The sequence below is a fragment of the Maylandia zebra genome, linkage group LG23 (genome assembly GCF_041146795.1).
Source record: "Maylandia zebra isolate NMK-2024a linkage group LG23, Mzebra_GT3a, whole genome shotgun sequence".
Taxonomy (NCBI): domain Eukaryota; kingdom Metazoa; phylum Chordata; class Actinopteri; order Cichliformes; family Cichlidae; genus Maylandia; species Maylandia zebra.
The window spans coordinates 9,948,163-9,969,401 of NC_135188.1; the positions used below are offsets into that span (position 1 = coordinate 9,948,163).

The following is a 21,239-nucleotide window of genomic DNA, read 5'->3' on the forward strand; positions in this document are numbered from 1 at the left end:
CATCTAAACTATTTATTTAAAGAATGAACTGCAATATTTAACACAAAAGTTCAGGACATGCACTGTCCCGTGCATCCTTCGGCATTCCTCCGTACCCTCCGCGATCCTTCATTGTAGGTTAAGCGGTCAGTGTTGTTTCAGCGGTTTGGATTAACACTCCTCTCCTCCTATAGCACACCATAAACAGATTAGTGGTCTCCAAGTCAGGGCACGGCTGGGCCATCTGTACCCTGCACTGGGTGGGGATGGGGACATGGGGGTGGAGTGTGAGCAGATGTTCCAGAGGGGCTGTAGGTCAGTAGGGCCGAGGGACCGTCAGTCACGAAGGACGCGGAGTTCCTGTTCAGGTGACGGATTTAAAGTGAGTTTAAACCACCGTGCATTGTCATGGCTCTGGGATGCTGCATCGCCCTCACACCCCAAGGTACTGTATAATTTACTGAGGCTTTAATTGAGCCGCATGCACCTCCCACTTCGCTCCTGCTCTGCATGTCAACCACAGCGGTTTCACACTTTGTCACAAGATGTAAGACGCGATGATGAAGAGTTTGTTTTTCACGGTTAGTTCGAACCGTGTTAAAAACCCAAACGCTCCCCACACACTACACTTGTCCTGCAGCGTGAGCAACCCCAAAGAAAAAAAGGAATCAAAGATTCACTCGCGTAAATTACACACAGCTGAAACAGCAATGTGCAAGCTCATCTGTCTGCCTGTTGCATGTACAGAAGTTCAGATTTAGAGTTTTTCTAAAGTTCTACGTGTGACCTAATGGCTGACATCTGCGGCTCTGTCCTCCCAGGCCGCTGGCAAATTGTAGGTGTGTGAGCGTAGGTGTGAGGCTGTTTTGACTTGGCTCCTGTCTGAGCCAAAACCGAGAAAATTACAAGGCAGAGGCAGTCTGGGGATGCATGCAGGCTTTCATTGCCCCTCTTCTCCTGGCCTGCAGGGCTGAGTGCAGTGGGGGATGATCCTGCAGCAAATGAAGAGGTGGAGATGAGATTGATAGGCAGTGTCACAGTGCACATAATAGAGTGTGATTTCACCTCGCCAGGAAAGTTAACAGAAAGATGCCACAAGCAACGACGCAAATATACAGAAATGCTCCTCAAAAAAAATTTTTTCTCTTCTTCTTCTTCTCACCGGAGGCCATTTGGCTCAATATAGCCATGCTGCAAATCAATCAGCCCGATGTGAAACAAAGAGAAAGCTGCCAAGAGGTCAATGAGATGGCTGCAGCCTGATGTGTTTTCTTAGGCCTCACTGGGGGCAACAGCTGACCACTAAATTAGCACTAAAAGCTTTGCCCATATGGACTTCTGTGTCCATGAAAACCTCTCTTAAAGGCCTCTAATGAACTCGTGCTCTGGCGCACAAACACAGCCTCACTTAACCAAGATTTCAGCGAGCAAGGTCAAAGGAAGTACTGATGTGTTTTTTAGCTGGAGGACGATAAAAACGGGGAAGGTTGAATGGAGTCAGATGATGAGAGCACAGTGTTTGTCCTAGTTGGGGCTGCTATTGTTGTCAAATGGGTTTTTAGTGTGTTGTGAGACACTGAGGGTGTCACAGCAAGGCCAACAGTTCACAGCTCAGTGGGGAAGCACTGAGGGGAGAGGCTGACAAGCAGTGTCAGAGGGCTCCTCATTTCACCATAATTTACACGACAAACGTATCATCTGCTCCACGTCTGAAATATTGTGGGCGTTTGCTCGGTTATATATTACTGCACCGATATTAAATCTGTGGCAAGTCCAATAAATAAATATAATAAATGCAGATATATCCATCCAGGTCCTACAGGGGTTTTCCTGCATTTAAAAAAAATTGGCAGCTAACAAAGGTGACTGTTTCATGTTTTATATTTTAAACCTGGCTGTTTATTTACAACACGCATGCAAAGTCATATATGGCAGCAGGTAGGAAACATCTGGCGGGCGTAAAACAATTTCATTAAGATTCGAGTGAAGCGGTGCTTCCACACCGGTGTAAATCTTTGCTGAGTTCACCTCCAGCTTCTCCAGCTGTGCAGGAGATGCAACACAGAGCGTGTTTTTAGTTCAGCGAGGTCACACAGCAGAGGGCTTTTAGATCACCCTGGAAAACGTCAGGTTGTGTCGGCGTAGCTGATAAACACGTCGCGTCTCCTGGGGATTTCGCAGTGTTTCTTAGAAAGGACCTGCCAGAGGATTCATAGCAGTGATAGTGATGTTAGAAAAGCACTTAGCATACGCAGCAGTTGGATACACAGGCTGAGGTTTAGTGTCGGGCTGCTGCGATGGGTATTCCTGACCTTTAGTAGCTCCAGTCAGGAGTTGGACCGTGTCCTTTTCTGTGTGAACGAGGCTAAAGTTAACTTCTGGCTGCAACACAAAGCAAACTGCGAGCCAGAGCTGCCTCTCATCAGACACAGAGGTCAGATAGAGTGCGATTCGGCAAAGCTGCCCGGTCAAGGACAGGCCCAGAAATGTCAGGCAGGTAAGAGAAGACTGACAGATCTGTCTTTGTGTGCTATCAAAGCAAAAGCTCAGCAGTTAATCCTCAGGATTTTACTTGGATTTCGCTGCAGATGTCTGAGATACTATCTCACGCCAGTGCCTTCAATGAAGGAGTCTTATTTCATGCAACCAAACTATGCTGTTATTTTAATCTACTCATGCTGGTTTCTCTCTGACATCTTGTTCTTGTATGAATAACTCCTGTGCATACTTCAAGCAGTCAACATCCAAATAAGTCCCAGCACAAAGACCAGACTTCATCCTTTTGAACTCAAACTTTCCCCATTCATGCAGCCCCTCCATGCATTATGTGTAATTTGAAGCGGTGCAGTAACTCGAGGAGATGTAAGGGGGAGCAGTGGGGTTATTCCATGTATTGGTCAGTGTTTAGAGGATGAAAGTCACACTATCAGGTTGCATTAATACCTATTGTTTGGCTGCAGGTGATAGCATTGCATTAGTAAACAGGCTATTGTGCTGCTAACATTGGATGTGATTATCTGGATTTTTAGTCTCAGGCTTTAAGCTGACTCTGTTGTTCTCCCAACTAATAAAAAACCCTTCAGTGTTCATATGTAGAAGGAGATAACATTCAAAGCCACCACAAAGCAAAGCTCATCAGTTGCATTTGTTTCAGAAAATGTGGACGTCACACATTTTAACCACAAAAATGCCTGAATGAACGTCCAGTACAGTCGTGATGAAAGCTGCCTTTCCGTGATGCAGCCATCATGTCTCAATAAGGGTTACAAGAAGCATGACGAAATAATGGACTGATAGTAGCCATTGTCCTTTAAAGGAAATCCATGAACGATAAAAATCTGACTGTTAAAGTTATCAGATAACAGGTTGGATAAACTAGTGAAATATCAGCTAATTATGATGAAAAGCTGGTCTCTATAAAGTGACAGAATAAATTAACTAATTAATGACCCACCAGCCAATTCATTAGGTTTACCTGCTTGTTAATACAAGTATCTAATCATCCAATCACGTGGCACCAAATGAATGCATTCAGGCATGTAAACATTGTCAAGACAGCCTGCTGAAATTCAAACAGAGCATCAGAATGGGGAAGGACGGTGACTTTGTCTCTTAAATCCTCCGCAAACAATTTGGTTAGTTCTCTGGGTGACAGTGGCTTATTAATGGCCAGACTGCTTCAAGCTGAAGGCAATAGTAACTCAAATAACCAGTTGTTAAAAACAAGATATGCAGAAGAGCATCTCAAAGCTTGAAGGAGATGAGCTACAGCAGCAAAAGTTCACACCTGGTGCCTCTACAGTCAGTTAGGAACTTCAAGGTTCAAGGTTCTTTGTCACATGCATAGTTATACAAGTATAACACACAGTGAAATGTAGCCTGACACGCTCCTCGACATGTGCAAATATATATATATATATATATATATATATATATATATATATATATATATATATATATATACATACACACACACACACACACTGGGTGAATGTGCAGTAGTAGCAGCAAGCAGGTGAATTCTGTACATTAATATGAATAGACATCTGACTATCTGACAACTTGACAACTTGAAACTGATGCTAAGATTTAAAGTGGCTTTTTCCAGACGATTGGAAAAACGTTGCTTCCCACAGAATAGCAAAACCAAGTGATTACTCATAGAGGTTCGTCTGATTGTTGGAGCTTTCTCTATTAATGGAAGGCTCATTCAATTGAGATCTTTTTGTGACCATTTCTCCTCACTAAACTTCCAATGTAAAGCAACACGTTTCAAACTATTACCTAGTCACATGGGTGTGGCTTAATTTGTGCTTCAGTGAGATGTTTTAGGATCATATAGATGCCCTTGTGCCTTATAAATGATGACACTGGATTGTCTGTGACCACACTGTTGAATTTCACTAGAAAAGGTTTGTCATTTTTAGCTATCTCTCTCTCCCTGACAGCGGTATCTAACCTGGATGTGGAGAGTAAGCTGACAGCACACTACCAAGCTCCCTGGCATCAGCAGAGGAACGTTTTCCATCCCTCTACGCGGCCAGAATGTGTGGAAGAGCTCCACAGGCAAGCCAAAACCAGCCTGTGGGCCCTGCACCGAGGTGAGGCCCTCAGGAGCACTCAGCTCCTCAGATTGCAACACAGGAGGGAAAGCTGCTCTCTGTCATGCCTAGTTAATAAACTGTTCACTTTTCCCTTATGTGCCATTTAAAAACATTTCAGCTATAACATGCATCCTTCCAGGCAGGTCTGCAGCCTGTGTTTGGAGGCATCGTGCCCTCTAGTGGACATGTTGTGCAACTACAACGTAAATAACAAGCATGTTCAGAGGCCATTTTCACACAGACAGTCTATCTACAACTTAAAAAAACCATAAATAGTCAAGCATCAAAGAAGTGCACTTATGAATTCATCAAAATCACTTTAGTCATGCACTCTTAAGCACAACACTACACAATAATTCCTGGGTAAATTCAATGCAGAAAAAATGGCTGACCAAGGACTCATATCTAACCAGATTAATCTGACCCCGCAGGTCGGTCTGCATGTGACACCTCTCGACACTTATATTTTATTATCTCAGTGAACAAATACAATTGATCTTCAGTGTTTTACATCTTTTTTGCTGCAGATCACCGGAGGAGACGATCGGGCAGCAGGGAGCGGAGAGTTACCATCGCAATCTCGCCGGTGCCCCCAATGCCGATGTGTCCCCCCCCTCAGAGGGGAACAAATTTAACAACGGTGAGACGATTGTCCTCGACTTTGATCCAAACTGCTTTAAAAGATCTTCTTGATTTCAGTATGAAAATCACCAAGTCCAGTGACACCATCACTATAATTCATATTGATAGACACAGATGTGAAAAATAATCATCTTTTGATATTCAAATGTTGCTTCTATTGCATTTTAAAGGGAACTTAATCTGCTTTTATTTATTTTCTTACATATACCACACCAGTGGTCAGTGCTTTTACTACCCATGGCCATAGTTTCCAATAAAGAAGTCAGTGCGTATACAAGTAATCCCTGTGAGCCAACAGCTCAGACAAACACTCAGTTTAAGACAGTTTTTTTTTTCCAATCTTGGCTCTTGCTGACATCAGTAAGAGCAGATATTCCTTATATGATCTCAGGTCAGTCTCCTCTCTTTCCCAGACTGTAAACTAATGAAATGTCACTAGTTTACACCCGGTTGTGTTTTAGTAATGACGCTGTTATTTATAATATTCTAATATGCATTTTTATATAAATATTGTAGTTTTATTTTTAAATGTCAAGGTTATCTTCAGTACCAGTATATTATGGTACAGCTAAATGCTATAATAGCCTGTCCCAGATCACAGAAAAGGATCAGATGGAAAATCCATTCTGGAAAAACTGTGAAACAAATCTGTCCGTACCAGCACTGATGCAGAGCTTTCTTTCTGAACTGAGACACGTCAAGCACCGATATGAATGGTTTGAGGGTTGCGATGACATTACAGCACACACTGTGCTGTGACCATAACTGAGGCTCTGCTTGTGTAGTTAGCCTCCAACTGCATTCCCAGTCATAAATCATTCAGATGTGCCTTATATTTTCTCCTACTGTATTTGTTTAACTGTCCACTTATTGTGCTACAAAACACTAAGTTTCACTTACATCAGGGATCTCGAACTCCAGGACTCGAGCGCCGGTGTCCTGCAGGTTTTAGATCTCATCCAGGATCAACACACCTGAATCAAATGTCATGTCAAAGACATGTTGAGGAAGTCATTTAGCCATTTAAATCTGCTGTGTTGGATCAAGGACACATCTAAAACCTGCAGGATACCGTTGCCACCGCCATCACTGACACAGACTTTATGGCCTCTAAAACGGGACGGTTATCTCTCAATGCCTTGATTCTAAAAGACATCTTGTGCGCAATGAAGAGCAGCAAGCAGCATCTGAAAAAATGACCATTACACCTGTCCAAGCCTTCTGTCCGAGAAGGGGAGCCAATCAGAAGAAAGTTGGCTTGATGAAGGGAGGGAAAGGGAGTTAAAACAGTATAAGACAAATCAGAGTTTTCAAGAATCTTTTTAAAAATGTAGTTGGAAATGTGCATAATGATTTCCCTTTAAATAATATTTGTATGGTTTTTATTTCCTTTGATCAAAGGAGCCAGAGAGGCATTTTAGAGATGCAACGACACAGTTAGCACAGGTAAAGGGGACTGTGTTTGTCACGTGTGTGCTGCTTCATTCATGTTTTATTCATTTTTTCATCACCATAACTGGTTCAGCATCAGCTCACCAGCCTGCCTTGACCCAAATATTTCAGTGTTCATATTCCTCCCTAATGTTGTCTCTTATGTTTGTGTGTTGAAGATCTCCATGTTCATTCCTGCCATGTGCTTTTGTCCTTTTTTGTTTGTTTGTTTTTCACCCTGTAATTCAGTTCGAATCCACCCGCTCCTCCTCCCCTACCGAATGTTGCCACTTCTCTCCCTGGAGCAGAAAGGTATTGGTCCCTTCCCTCCCTCGCCGTCCTCCTATTCCTAACACCTTATTTCACATGTCCGCCCCGACTGACCTCTACTTATCTCTTTTTAAATGCATGCCCTCTCTCTTACTGGCAGTAGTAGCCATCCTGCTCCACCCGGTTGAGAGGGTGGGGTGATACTGAAGGCGAGCACCTCTTTAAAGTTTCACCCACACATCACATGTTTACATACTGTTGTTGTTGTTGTTTGAGTTCATATGAAGGGCTTGGAGTATGTGAGGAATGTGTATGTGGGCCACAATCACAGCCGCCCGGGTTTCTCTAATGATAGGGTCGGCTTCTCGAAACTTGCGCCTGTGATTACCCATGATCCCTCTGTGCTGTGGTTTCCCCACTGTACAGCTGACAGCCTCGTGTTTCTCTCTTGATTCTCTTTTCTTTTTTTAAACAAGTATCGTGCTTGATGCCCGTCGTGAGACAGGAATGAGCTTCAAACTCTGCCGCTCCTTTTTTATTTCCCCTCATCCCGTACGTGCCCACTCTTCCTCCTTTTTCTCAAATCCCTCGTCTCTTTCTCTCAGCCCGCTCATCCCTCCTCTCAGGCACTCCTGAAACCGTTCTCAAAACAAATCAGCTGTAAATGGTCTTCCTTTGATTTTTTTTTCCCTCCTAGTTGCGAGAAGTTTCCAAGGAAACCAGTTTCTTTTGTGGTCGGGGTTTTGTCAGGGTCTCATTGGTCTGCTGGGAACAGGGAGCACAAAGGCTCGAGGGTTGCCTTTAAATGGGGGTGGGAGGTTGTCGGGTTGTGGAGGTGGGAACCAGTTGAAACTGAGAATCACTCCCAGTTTCACATGTGTCTCTGTGTTGGAATCTCAAGGTAAGAAATTCATTTAGCATGCAGATATAAAGACAAGTGGCTCTGCAGAGTCTGAGGAGGCCCATGGTTGAGGAACGCTGCTGTGAAGTATTTCCTCTCAGAGATTTCTGGACACTTGTTATGATGCAGGAGACCCTCGGAAAAATTTTGGAATGTTGGAGCATGAGCTAAGAATTGAAGTTATAGTTTGTCATATCCTGTGAGTGAAGGAGGCATCATTTTATTTATTTGTAAAGTATCTGTCAAGACGTGTTCTGTAGTGTGTGTGTGTGTCAAACTTTTTATTAGCCTGAGGCTCGGACACAGTCGGGTTTCTGAACCTTAATTTTTGCATGACGTAGAGATTCTTTGAATGCTTCTTGTGCTTTCCATTCTCCCTTTTTTCCGAAGCATGCTGTTCATTTCCATGACTTAATGGTTTCTTTGCACTCCAACATTAAACTCAGCAGCTGGAAGGGCATGTGTATTGATTTACCTCTGTTCTGCCTGCAAAGAAGGGAGCACTGACTGCTGCAGATTATTAATAAGACACTAATCTCTTCATCTACTCTTCAGTTCTTTCCCAAATAAACACTTGGACAATACCAGTCTAATCCCTTACTTTAATCAGCACATTCCCCTTCCTGAAGCTGAGTTTGGTCACTTTCTAACTCCGCCAAACCATATTTCATGTAATGCTGGCCTAACCTTAACAATCTAACCATGCAAATATCCATCTGTTGCAGGCTGCGCCCTCTGACCCCGACTCTGACGGGGTGGCTCTAGGTCACCGGTCTAAGTTTCCCATCCCTAACATCCCCTCCACCCTGGACAAGCAGACTAACTGGTCTAAAGCTCTGCCGCTGCCCACTCCAGAAGAGAGAATGAAAAGCAATTCCCAAGTCATCACCTCATGTGTCATCCCCATTAATGTGACCGGTAAATTGAAATCACTGAATCTGATTGTTGTGACTGAACTAAGGTGTGGTGTGCAGTTGTCAGCAGTTGCAGCCACCTTTCTGGGGGGTTTTTTTTTCCTGCATATAAACTTTTTTTCCTTTAGTGTTAAATAGGAATATTGATACCACTCAGACAACAAAGCAACAACCAGCTTATATTAAGTTTAGAATAAAGACTGGAAACAAGGAGCCAGCTTGCTTGACTTTGGAAGGTGAAAAAGCAAAGACGCACAGCGTAGAGGCAGCTCTGAAACATTGTAATTACAGCTCATATAATGTATTTTCAAATCTTTACAAAACCTGAAGTGTTTAAAAATAATTTTGTGATTTTTGGCAAAATGAAATTTAAGGCACCAGTCTTGCCATAAAAGTGTAAATTTACATTTTTCCTTTGCTAAAAAAAAAGTGATATAAAGATTAGTTGGATTTATATACATTTTAGCAAAGCCAAGCTTATTGTTTAACCTTTGTTTTCAGTCATGCTAAAATAAACAAATCATCCCCTTTTTCAGGCTAATTAGCCATTATAGCAGTAGTTCTACATGCTGACCTTCCTATGTACCCATATTCGTTATAGGTCATGGGGGTGGTTGATTTGTACATAGTGCTAAGCTAGCTCTTTCCCTCTGTTTCTTCTGATTGCTAGAGCTGGCAAGCTAAGCTATCACTTTCCCATAGCTATATTTTTAGAGTAGCGACACAACTTGCTAACACTCAGTATTAAAAAAAAAAAAAAAAAAAAAAAAAAAAAAAAGGTATTTTAATATTTTTTTACTTCTACCATAAATTAGGGATTTACTAATTACTAATTAGCTAATCTAGTTAAAAGTTAGCAAAACTATTAACCTGACTGAAAGTAATGGAGCTGAAAAGCAGTAGTAAATAATGTAAACAGCTGTTATATTTTTTAGATAACACTGTTATAAATTAGCAACAAAAAAATGATTAATTGTTCAGCATAATTTATAAAAATTGGTAAATTCTAGTAAATTACAAGTAGTAAGTCCTAACAGTCAATCTGTTAGCAAATAGCTATAATCATTTTTAGCTAAATGGATTAACAGCTGAAAATATTAGATAATGCTATCCAAAAAAAGAAGAAGAAGAAATATTAGTTTAATATGTTGGCCATTTTTTTTAAGTTGGTGAGCAGTTAAACCTAAAGTTTTTATTTAAAAGGTGTTATCTACATAAGCTAAATTTATGGATTAACAGTTAAAACTGTTAACTAATGCTACTAACAACATTGTAAGCTAGGTTAATGGATAAACAGGACAGTATTTTGCTAAAAACTGTGATTAAACATTTGAAAATTATTTACTAAAAGTATATTAAACTGTTAAAAAAAACTAAAAACATAAATTGAAAACTAAAAGGGAGATGAAGTTAACTATATGTGCTCAAATGAACAATGTTTGGTTTTGGCTCTTCCTCATGATACTAAAATTTTTTTCACTGTCTAATTTTCTTGAAACAATGAAGTACCTGGAAGATATAAGGAAGTGTTGCAGTTCAATCACTACTAAACAAGCCACAATTAATGTTGCTCCAGTCACTCTCAATGTGCAAGTCATGCTTTGTGCCCAGTTAACTTTGTTTCTCATCCTTTGACGCTTTGTGCCTGCTGTTGCAAAGAGGCGAGATGCAATGACATGAATGCTGATTAGTTCTGTCCAGATTGTTGAAAAGGGCAGCCTGACGTTATTTACTCTCGCTCATTTTCACTCAAAAGGAGAGCTGTACAACAACACCGGCCGAGTCAGAGACAGTGGAGGGTAAAAAATGCACATTGTAAGCAAAGCACAGCAATCGCTATGGAGCTGAAAGCTCTGACCTGCAATCACATGACAGTAAATCATATAGAGAGGGAAAGCAGAACCCTGCACATCAGGAGTTCTCTTATGTGTACAAAACCCATCATCAGTACCATTTGTTTTCTGTCCTTTTCCAAAGTTTCTTACAATTACTGCTTTGTCATTGCGTTAAGCAGTAAATAACTTACTACTTTGAGTTCTGTCAGATCTCTTTGCTCCACTCCTCACTGCTATTTTTGTGCAACACCTAAATTTGGTACGGCCGAGCGTCACCTTAAATGTTTCTTTATGTGACAGCGTGAGAGTTAAAGAAGGAATCTCTGCAGTCGCCACCAAACAAAGATTCCTCAGATGTGCTGTCTCCATTGCAGGGGTTGGCTTTGACAGAGATGCTAGTGTGCGTTGCTCGCTCGTTCACTCGCAGTCTTTGCTTCAGAGGAGACGGAAGCTGAGGAGACGGAGGACTGTTGCCGGCGTTCCGAGACAGGTGCAGCGAGACTTAGGTATGTTCCTTAAACTGACACATGCGAACACAAACTTGATTCAGTTTCGTTTTTCCTCTATTGTTTTATGTAGTTACTAGAACTAATAGTGAGTGTAGTGCACAAGCGCATATGTTACAATTATAAGGTATTTTTGAATACCAAATTCACATTGGCCAGTACTGCTTTCTGAACTAAATGCATAGTTAAATAGTTTTGTTTTTTTAACTCAGATAATTACTAAAATACTTTCTGGACTACTTTGACTATTGTTTGAATTATCCTGAAACAAATCCAAACTGCTCCTCAATTACTGTGCATAGTTGTGGTAATCTTGTCACATGCTTGCTTTGCTTGATTTTACCTAGTGGACCTTGTTAGCATTTATTTTTCACAACCTTTTCATAGTTGTGGGGTTTAAATGTTTCTCATGTTTGCTGAATGCCGTTTAATTCCACCACACAATTGGCCTAGTATCTGGTATTAAGTAGGATGGTTTTTTTTTTTTTGCATTTTTGCATTTACTTGTGGCTGGCAAACAGCTTCCCCTGACTTAAAAAATACCAGAAGCTTATAATAAGAGGGAAAATGTTTATTTTAAGATTTTTTTAGACAGCACGATACCTACCTACTACACATTTATTCATCACTGTTGTTTTGGACTGAGTTAGTACCCAATTCAGACTTGTAGATGTATGTATTCTATTGAATACAGTGGTTCTCCAAAAAATACATTTAAAGAACTTCATATGGGTACTGTTTTCTTTCTACCAAACTACAGCTACCAAATTTAACTGTGTATTAAGAAGTGTGCATCTATCAGTGTTGCAAACTGTATTTAGTGGTTAACTATCCCTATAATATTTTCATTGGACCATCAACAGCAGAGTTGATGGAAAATAAGATGGGAAGATGCAAAGTGCCGGTTGGAACTCCCCCACCCCACTCATACTGCTCATTTCCAGCTCCATATTAGTTTTCTTGGACCATGCTTAGAGTAGCTTTGCGTGATTCACAGTTCAAAATAATGCTTGTTTATGTTTTTCTGGGCCTTAATGCAGGCCGTCCTGTCCAAAACAAGCTGTACAGGTCCTTCCACTGTATGGCTGAAATTATCATATTTGGCATATCCCTCTCAGTGACATCGTCACAAACCAAGAATAGAAAAACTGCCTGAAAGAGTATTTCAAGCATGTTTGACTCACAAGGATTACTTCTACATATATACTTGATTTTCTTATTTGAAACTTTGGCCATGTTTGATTTGAGCATCCACAATTGTAGCAGTTTATATATGACAGAACATAAAGACAAGCATTACAACAGACACAAATCCCTTGCAGTTTCTCTCAGGAAGAGCAAAAGTGTAAAGATCTGCCAAATCAAACGTGCAACCACCTCCTGTGGTGACACTTTGTGACAAGTGGAGCACCTGAAAGTATTTTTTTTATAACAGGTTACCTTTAAATACATGAAGAAAGACATTTGAATTTCTTATTCTTGTATTTTGTGTGCGTCTTGCTTCTCACAGATTCTGATGACTCTCCTGGCTCCAGAGAGCGGACAGTGATAGTTCACGCCAGTGCAGATATCACCCCTTCCATGCAAGAGTTTGCCAGCCATCTCAACACCAGAGACTCGGGTTGTCAGACAGAAGACTTTTTGATCTCAGGAGCACCATCTCGAAGGAGGATCAGGCTCCAGAGAGGCCAGGGAGTCTCCCTCTCCCTCTCACATTCTGCAGGAAACATCTCCTCCCTCCCTGAGACCTCGGACGCCATGTTCAGTGCCTCCGTTGGAGCACACCTGCGTTCTCGGAGTCTGCCCCGAGACACCAGCCGAATGTTGGACAACGGACATAACGACAGCGACGATGAGGAGGACCTTTCCCCCTTCGACACTGAGGGGTTTCTGACTGGCTCTAGGAAGTTGACTCTGAAGGATGAAGAGGAGAGTACTGATGACCAGGCCATGTCTGAACACCAGCTAGGAAGCCTTAAGTACAAGCAGCTGTCACAGAGTCCGGAGCGCAGCTGGATGGAACGGACCAGATCTCACCTGCCTAGAAAAGCTGACATGGGCAGCTGTGAGATCTCATCTAGCTCGGACACCTTCAGCAGCCCTATGCACTCCATCTCTGCTGCAGCAGTGCTGGGAGGCCAGATAGACCATAAGGAGGACCACCAGTCCTCCAGCGGGAACTGGAGCGGGAGCAGTTCCACATGCCCCTCCCAGACATCAGAAACAATCCCTCCTGCCGCATCTCCACCTCTGACCGGCTCCTCCCACTGTGACTCTGAGCTCTCTTTAAACGCTGCCACTCATACTAACGATGACCAGACAGGCTTCTTGCTGGACCACTATCAGGGCCTCAGGACCCAAAGAGCAGGCTCCTTCTCCTCCACAGCTATGGACATATTAGAAGAAGTTGGTGTCAGCAATCCCATCGAGGGGGAGTGGAGTTACCCCAATCCAGAGCCTCCGGGGTCACAGGGCTTCAGCCCCGAGCCAAGCAGAGAGGCTGAGAGCAGTCTGGGCTGCCCCAGTTTCACCAGTATGGCTACCTGTGAGAGCAGCTTCTCCGACAAACCACCGTCAGAGAAAGCAGACACCGTCTCACACTACTCTGTGGACAACGAAGGTTACTACACCTCCATGCACTTTGACTGCGGCTTGAAAGGTAGCCAAAGCTTCACTTATAATAACTATGCACCCTCAGGCACTGACTGTGGCCTGTCAGACTCAAGTGGTCACATGACACTGGGAAGACGCTGCCTCTCCTTAAAAAAACCAAAGGTGAAGCCATCGCCACCTAAGAGGAGCTCCTCCTTAAGGAAAATATGCAGTGAGGGAAACATCCCTATTAAGAAAGAACCAAAGATTACATGTGGGCAGCAACTTCATCTGTCTGCAAAGGAGAGGAAACTGCAGCTGGCTTTGTCTGGCTCTCTGGCTCACACTGAAAACTCCTCACTGGTCAGAGAAACCCGGGTAGGCTGGGGGGTTGAGGGCTCAGCTGATCTACCCGACTTAGTCTCCACAGATACACATTCATTTAAGGATGAGGGGGTTTTGCAGTCAGACTATGCAGATCTGTGGCTCCTGAATGATTTGAAATCCACAGATCCTTACCGATCGTTGTCAAACTCCAGCACAGCTACAGGTACGACGGTTATTGAATGCATCAAGTCACAGGATAGCTCTGAGTCGCAGACGTCCCAGTCTGGCTCCAGAGCTACCACCCCTTCACTTCCATCAGTCGAGGAAGATTTCAAGCTCATATCCCCAGAGAAGTTGGCAGGCCTGGCAAGCCCATCCAGTGGCTACTCCAGTCAATCAGAAACACCCACCTCCTCATTTCCCTCTACCTTTTTCCCTGGGCCACTGTCTCCATCAAGTGGTAAAAGGAAGCCCAAAGTCCCAGAGAGGAAGTCCTCTCTCTCATCACTTTCACTTCAGTCACTGTCCTCTAGGGATGGTGCAACCTCAAAGAGAGATCTGGAGCTGCCAATTATCCCTCCCTCTCATCTCGACTTAAGTGCCCTTCACAGCGTCAACAACAAGGCGACAGCTTACAAGACCCAGATGCAAATCCTTCACCAAAACAAACAAAAAGCAGCAGTGTCAGCCAAGCCTATAGTACCTCACAACCCAGAGGTATTCAACGCCTATTGCCTGTCCATTACGCCCACGGTGCTGAACTCAGTACACCTCCGATCGATCAGTAAGGAGCAGCATGAAAATCACACCACTTCCAAATTCCAATATCCCACTGTGAACTCACCTAGCAAACTTTCCACTAGTAAATCTTTAGAGCTTAAGAGTCCCGCACTGTACAACTCACACCACCATCATCTTCACCTATCCTCAAAGGAGTCAGGTGTGTTTACCTCAAATGAAGAGCTTACAAGTGGAAGGTCAGCATGTGAGACTGAGACAAGGAACGAGCCGGAGCAAGAGGCTCCTGCAAAGTGTGTGACAACAGTCAGGCTCCAGTCAGACTCATGTTTGAACCAGAAAGGTCCAGAAGTCCCCGAACAAACCAGAAGTCAAGAAAGAGAGACCTGTAGAGAGCTGCCAGAAACACCTGCCTGCCTCGGAGACTTCAGCTCACAGTCTGAGACTTTACAGCAACAGCACTCTGAAGAAGAAGAAGAGGCGTATCCTCCTCCTCCTCCTCCTGTCCTACACAGTTCCCCCAATAGACCCAGCAGTCAGGATAAAGTGCCTGCTACTGACAGTCAGTTGGAGACGCTGCAAAGCAGTCCAATCAGCAATGAAGACAGCAAAGAAATGGATTCATTGGGCGAGTCATCCGAATGTATCTCACAGGAAAGCAAGGAGTCCATGCCAGACATGGAGGACTATTTTAGTAAAGGTAATGACTTAATGTCCTTGTGATCCCCTCCTCAACCCCAGTTTGTACTCAATGCAACTCTTTGCTCTGCACCTTTTTCTCCTGCTTTTTGCCTCTGTACTGTCTGTTGCAGTCATTAGCGCTGCCACAGCAATAAGGTCTGTCATCTCTGTGTGGAGTTTGCATGTTTTCTGTGTGCCTGTCTGGACTTCCTCCTGTGACACAAAGCTGTGTGTGTGTTTGGGTAACTGGTGATTCTGAATTACCTGTAGGTTTGGATGTGAGACTGTGTGGTTATCTGCCTCTCTCTGCTCCTGTGAGGGACTGGCAACCTGCTCAGGCTGATATGATGTACCCTTCATTTTGCTCTGTGACTGCTGGGGTAGACTGCAGCCCCTCTGAGACTGTAAGCTGGATAAACATTTAATAAAATGGGTGGATGGAGGTCAATTCTGCCTGTTTTTGTCCCTAAGTTCTTCCAATTGTGGGAATATTCTCTGAAATAGGATTTATGGCTCAAAAAATTGCTGACCCCTGTAAAGGATCATAGAGCTTGTTAATTGTGAATAAAAGTTCTAGGATGGAGGTGCAAGATAAATTTTAAGGGTGCGGAAACGATCTTTTTTATGTATGTAAACTGAATCTCTTCTGTAATTTTACTTATACAAAAGCTGCTGAAACTTGATATATCTAATAATTGAATGAGCTTTTTGAACAAAACAAATTATGAAAAATTGCTAAATGGTTGGTTAGTGTGGAATATACAGGATGCAGTATATTCATATGTGTGAAATGTTCCTGTTAACAGACTCCACTCTCAGTGACAGCACTCTGTCCTCAGTGCATGATGAGTCAAGGCCAGAGGATGACACCGTGTTTCTGTCCCCCACTAAGTCTCGCACCACTGAGGATTTATTCGCTATGATACACAGGTTAGTATCTTAGATAGATAGGATTTTGTTTGTGTATACTCAAAATGTACAGAAATTCTTTAATCAATGTGGTCTTCTTCAGGTCTAAAAGGAAAGTGTTGGGGAGAAAAGACTCTGCCGAGTTGGGTGTGAGGAATCGCCTCGGTGGCGCTTCGGGGAACACGCCACCTAACAGCACTGCAAGCTCCCCTATCTCTGTGGCATCACCTTCCTCCGCTGTGACCCCACCTGGCCTGCACAGAGTCCCCGGTCCCATTTACAGGAATGCAAAAAAGTCCAGCACCTCCAACGAGGAGTTCAAACTACTGCTGCTTAAGAAAGGAAGCCGCTCCGACACTAGTTACCGCATGTCAGCTACAGAGATCCTCAAGAGTCCCATCACCCCTAAATCACTTGGAGACACTCTAATGGAGTCACCCATACACCCCGACGACAACACCTTCCCTCAGCAGCAGCCCCAATCAGGACAAGACCACCTTTCCAGCCCCTACTTGAAAACCAACGCAGAGGGCTTTTCACCGAAATCCTTCCATACATCTGCGGCCTCAAGGCAGGGACGCTCCAGGATCCCACCACCTGCCAACAGCAGCCGCTACAGCATGCGCAGCAGGCTGTACTCAACGCCCATGCAGGCCATCTCTGAGGGTGAGACAGAGAACTCGGATGGGAGCCCTCATGACGACCACTCATCGCAGGGCTCCACATAAAAAAAAAGCAATAATTAAGTAATTTTATTAGTTTACAGCAAACAGACAAACAAAAAAAGATGGACCAGAATGAGGAGAGAAGGAGAGAAAATTAGACGAACGTGAACATTTTTTAAAGAAAATCATAAATTTAGTAATTGATGGTGTTTTATACAGACTGCATTTCTAAGAAAACATCTTTATGAAATGAACAGTTGGCTCTTGTTTTGCGTCTGCATTATATGGAAAAATATGATTTACAAACCGGAAAATCTTCTCAGTTCTAAATTTAAACGGGGACCTATTTTTCTTTTCTTTATTTTCTATCATATATGTATGGAATTTTGACTTATTAACTCAAAATTTTAAGAAAAGTAACTCCAAATTTAGAGTTAGCTTTGCCAATCAGTAATCTACGTGAATGACGTCATTTTCTTGTTAACCAGAAGGATATGGCGAGTTACTAACTCAAAATTTTGAAGAAAAGTAAGTCAAAATGTAAAGTTACTTTTTGAGAAAGATAACTCGAAATTTGGAGTTATGAATACTTTTTTTTTTTGTGGCGGAAACAGGCTTCCATATATATGTGATGCTCATAGCAACACATGGCCAGAGTTCAAGGTATAATAATGAGGTCAGTGCACCTAAAAGTAATCTTTTTTGACCTAAAACTCTGTCAGAATTAATGGAGATCCCCAGTATGGTCAGAGGCGGTACCATCCCATATAAAATAAATAAGCATTATTATGAACTGTGAATCACTCTAAGCTACTCTAGAGTCTGCAAATAAAAGTATGGAGCTGGAAATGAGTTTAATAGCTGTTCTGTTAGTTTAAGGCACATTTCCCAAAGTCTTGTAGACCCAACCCAACAACGTAACGTTTTTAGAAATAAGCAAGAGAAGTTGATCTGTTATAATTAACCGTATGTATTCTGTGAATACAATTAGACGGACATTTCCTCTAACCAGTTACATCGAATGATTTTAATACCCTCAAAATGAACATCAGAATTGACAAATGTCAACATTCAGTCCCTATTCATATTTCCTGTAAACAGAATTGATACTATGTATATTTTACTCAGTTTGTCATATACTAAATTATATCAAAGCTTATTATTAGAATATTTTAACATACTGTACATATAGCAAGAAATGGTAGACGTAATTATTGGTGAGACAGGAAGTGTCAAAGCCGAGCACTAACTTGACAATCTCGTGAGACAAGAAAGGAGCAGGTGTTAACATGGGACATGAAAAAGTGATCAAAAAGTTCGAGGCAGGGAACTCGGAGAGCTGGAAAAGAATGCTGAAGTCATAAAGAAAAACTTACCAATGGTCATTTCTGGTTTGCTGACATGATGTGTTTATGCATTGTCGAAAGAGGCAAGTGGAAAGTACTCAGAGGATCAAATATGCCTTATTTTATCCAACAGGAGAAAATATGTGATGAAGCAGCTGAGGTCACAGCAAGTTGAGTGTTTTTGTGAGATTTTTGATTGTATGGTTAAATATGGAGCCGGGTTATTAAGTCTCTTGAAAAGAGAAATGTCTGGATTTGGCATTTTCTGCCCCTCAATATTCAAAAAAATATAACTTCTATATTTTCTGTCTCAAACCAATCTAAATATATTTATTTTTATAACATACACAAAAAACCTTTGATCAAAAATATGCAATGAAGTGCTGGAATTTTTATTTTTTATTCACATACTTATTTTGTTCATAAGAGATGTGTTTTAGATCTTATACGAGACACTGGTTACAGAGACAAATTGGAAACTTAATTATAAAATTTCATTAAAAATGTAATTAAATGCCAAAAATATAAATGTAAGGTTTTGGTTGTAACCCTGGTATATTTTAGTCCCATGTATTCACCATAATTTTATAAGTACATGGAGCTTATTGGAGTGATGGTACTCAAACATTATGCAAAACTGGCAGAAGCCTTGTTCTTCCCTGTAGGTATGCTGTCAATACCCTTTTAATTTTCATATTAATAACACTATATAACAGGGTACACAATGAGTTAAGTCTGTGAACCTTCATTCCAACTTTTTTGTTTTTTTCCTGCACTGACAAAATGATGTTTGTGAAGTTTTTTTGTCTCTTGCTGTACCTGGAGATATTTATAGATGTGTACATGCAGCTGTTTCCCTTAATAATATTCACACCCCGAGGATGCTTTAGGAGTGAAGTACAGGAATGCTTCTACCAAAGGCTAAAAACATGTGGTGGCATTGAACTGTTGTCGTTTACTTGACTGAAATGTTCTTGAAAACAAACCAATAATAAAGAACTAAACTTACGGTACTAGATGCATTTCATCTAGATACAGACCAACCTCTGTATACAGTACTTGTAGGTTTTAGTGGGGTTTTTTGTACAAACTTGTAAATTAAATAACGTTTTAGAATTGTTACAAAGGTTGTTGAATTGCTTCTTATGTAAAATAAAAAAACATGTTTTTAAAGTTTACATTAATTTCAGACCTTTGTATATTTTTGAGCTGTGGAACACGTTGTCTTGTATTTATTTTTTAGTAAGCATTCTTGAAATCCCATAGTAAATCCTATCAAAGCCAACTGCTAGCACAACAGGCTGCTTAGCAAATGTGTATAAAAAGATGAATAAATGTGACTGCTTTGAAAATGTCTCATGTATCTTTAATTTCTGGCTACTTCAGATCAAAATACCAACCTTTCTTCACGTGTTGCACTCTTACAACACAGCCTGTCTGATAGACTCACGAGCCCCTTCGTCATTAATACATCATGTTGAGATATTTTTATAACACATTTCTATTCGACTTTGCATTAGGGTTAGGGTTAGATATAGTTACCTACTCTTTGGATGTTTAATGCCCGTTTATCCATACCATTAGTTATTTACAGTATTTCATAAAAGTGAGTACACCAGTCCGTGAGTCGTTTGGTACCGGGCCGCAAGAGTTGAGGCTCAGGTGTGAAATTTATGTTTTTCAGGGTTTTTATTGTTATTTTTTATAGTTTTTATCGTTAACTCGGTTTCCCTGGGTCTTTTCCCGTGTGTTATGAATAAATTTTCTTTTTTTTTTGTACCAGTACTGGTTTTATTTTGTTCTATTTATCCATGACACTGTAAAGGTCTGCCCGTGAAAATATTGTCGGACATAAACCGGTCCGTGACGCACAAGAGGTTTGCTGGTATTTTTGAAATCTTTTATTTTTAATCAAATGTTTATCTTGCTATTTATGTCAAACATTAATCTATACTGTCAGCAATTTCTGCCATACACACCTATAGAAGTCACACATACACCTAAAATATATATATTTTTATTTATAATATAGGTATATATTTTAGCTGTTTGTCCCTTGTGTTTAGCTAAATACTTAATTAGCTTCTCTTCACTGTTAGCCAAAAATATCAGCTGCTAGCCATTTAAACCTAATACATTTTAATATTTTATCACTATTTATAGCTAAATAGTTCAACTTTTTATCCATTAAGCCAAGCTAGCATTTTTAAAAATTATTTTTGTCTAGTTTATTCACAGTTTTAGCTTGTTTTTAGGGAACTGTTAGCTTTCAACTGCTAGTCATACTTTCTGTCAGGGCAAGCAAGGCATCTATTTCTATATTATCAGTATTATCTAAATGTAATGTAAAAACCTCCCAAAGTGAAAGCCTCTTCTTGCATTTCAAACACTTTTGACATAAAGCAGTTCCCCTGCTTACATCCGTCTTTTAAATTACTGCCATCTGTGGCCCCAAGCTTGCTTCTGATTCTACTGGAACCACCAGTCTATGATGGTTATGCCCATGTACCATCAGTAAAGCCTTAAGGTGGGTGAGCTATGAGACCTGCAGCTGGTTGTTTATGTAAATCTACGTGGTGCCTGACAATGAAAGGTAAAAAGAAAGACCTCCTAGTAAATAACTTGCGTGCTTCTATAGCCAAATATAAACAGTTGGGATGAAAGTTAGCTCAAGCCACAACTTCCAAGCTAGCAAGACGTATCTGTTCATGCTAGCATTAACAGTGCCTATACACATACGCAGCACACACATACCGCATATTCACAGCATGCAGTAAAGACAGGCATAATTATGACAAAAATGAACTTAAAACACACTCAGAAACATCAGGGTAGATAAAGGTATAATTAATGTTGGAAAAACATTATGCCTACCTCTTTCACAGGGGAATTGTAGAAA

General features: G+C 41.4%; 1 protein-coding gene across 5 annotated transcripts in view; it reads left to right on the forward strand.

Moving 5' to 3' along the window:
* nhsa (Nance-Horan syndrome a (congenital cataracts and dental anomalies)) overlaps positions 1 to 19,692 on the forward strand; it is a 66,255-nt gene extending 46,563 nt beyond the window's left edge. For 3 of the 5 annotated variants that reach the window (XM_004557078.4, XM_076880755.1, XM_076880754.1), the window contains exons 2-9: positions 4,428 to 4,580; positions 5,111 to 5,223; positions 6,906 to 6,968; positions 8,553 to 8,745; positions 10,951 to 11,082; positions 12,593 to 15,439; positions 16,227 to 16,350; positions 16,433 to 19,692. In XM_004557078.4, coding sequence (XP_004557135.2) covers positions 4,428 to 4,580; positions 5,111 to 5,223; positions 6,906 to 6,968; positions 8,553 to 8,745; positions 10,951 to 11,082; positions 12,593 to 15,439; positions 16,227 to 16,350; positions 16,433 to 17,057 — 4,250 coding nt within the window. In that variant the 3' untranslated portion in view covers positions 17,058 to 19,692. Of the gene's footprint in view, positions 1 to 4,427; positions 4,581 to 5,110; positions 5,224 to 6,626; positions 6,672 to 6,905; positions 6,969 to 8,552; positions 8,746 to 10,950; positions 11,083 to 12,592; positions 15,440 to 16,226; positions 16,351 to 16,432 lie in introns of all 5 variants that reach the window. The other 2 variants (XM_004557079.4, XM_076880753.1) reach the window with 2 other exon arrangements.
* The last annotated feature ends 1,547 nt before the right edge of the window (positions 19,693 to 21,239 follow it).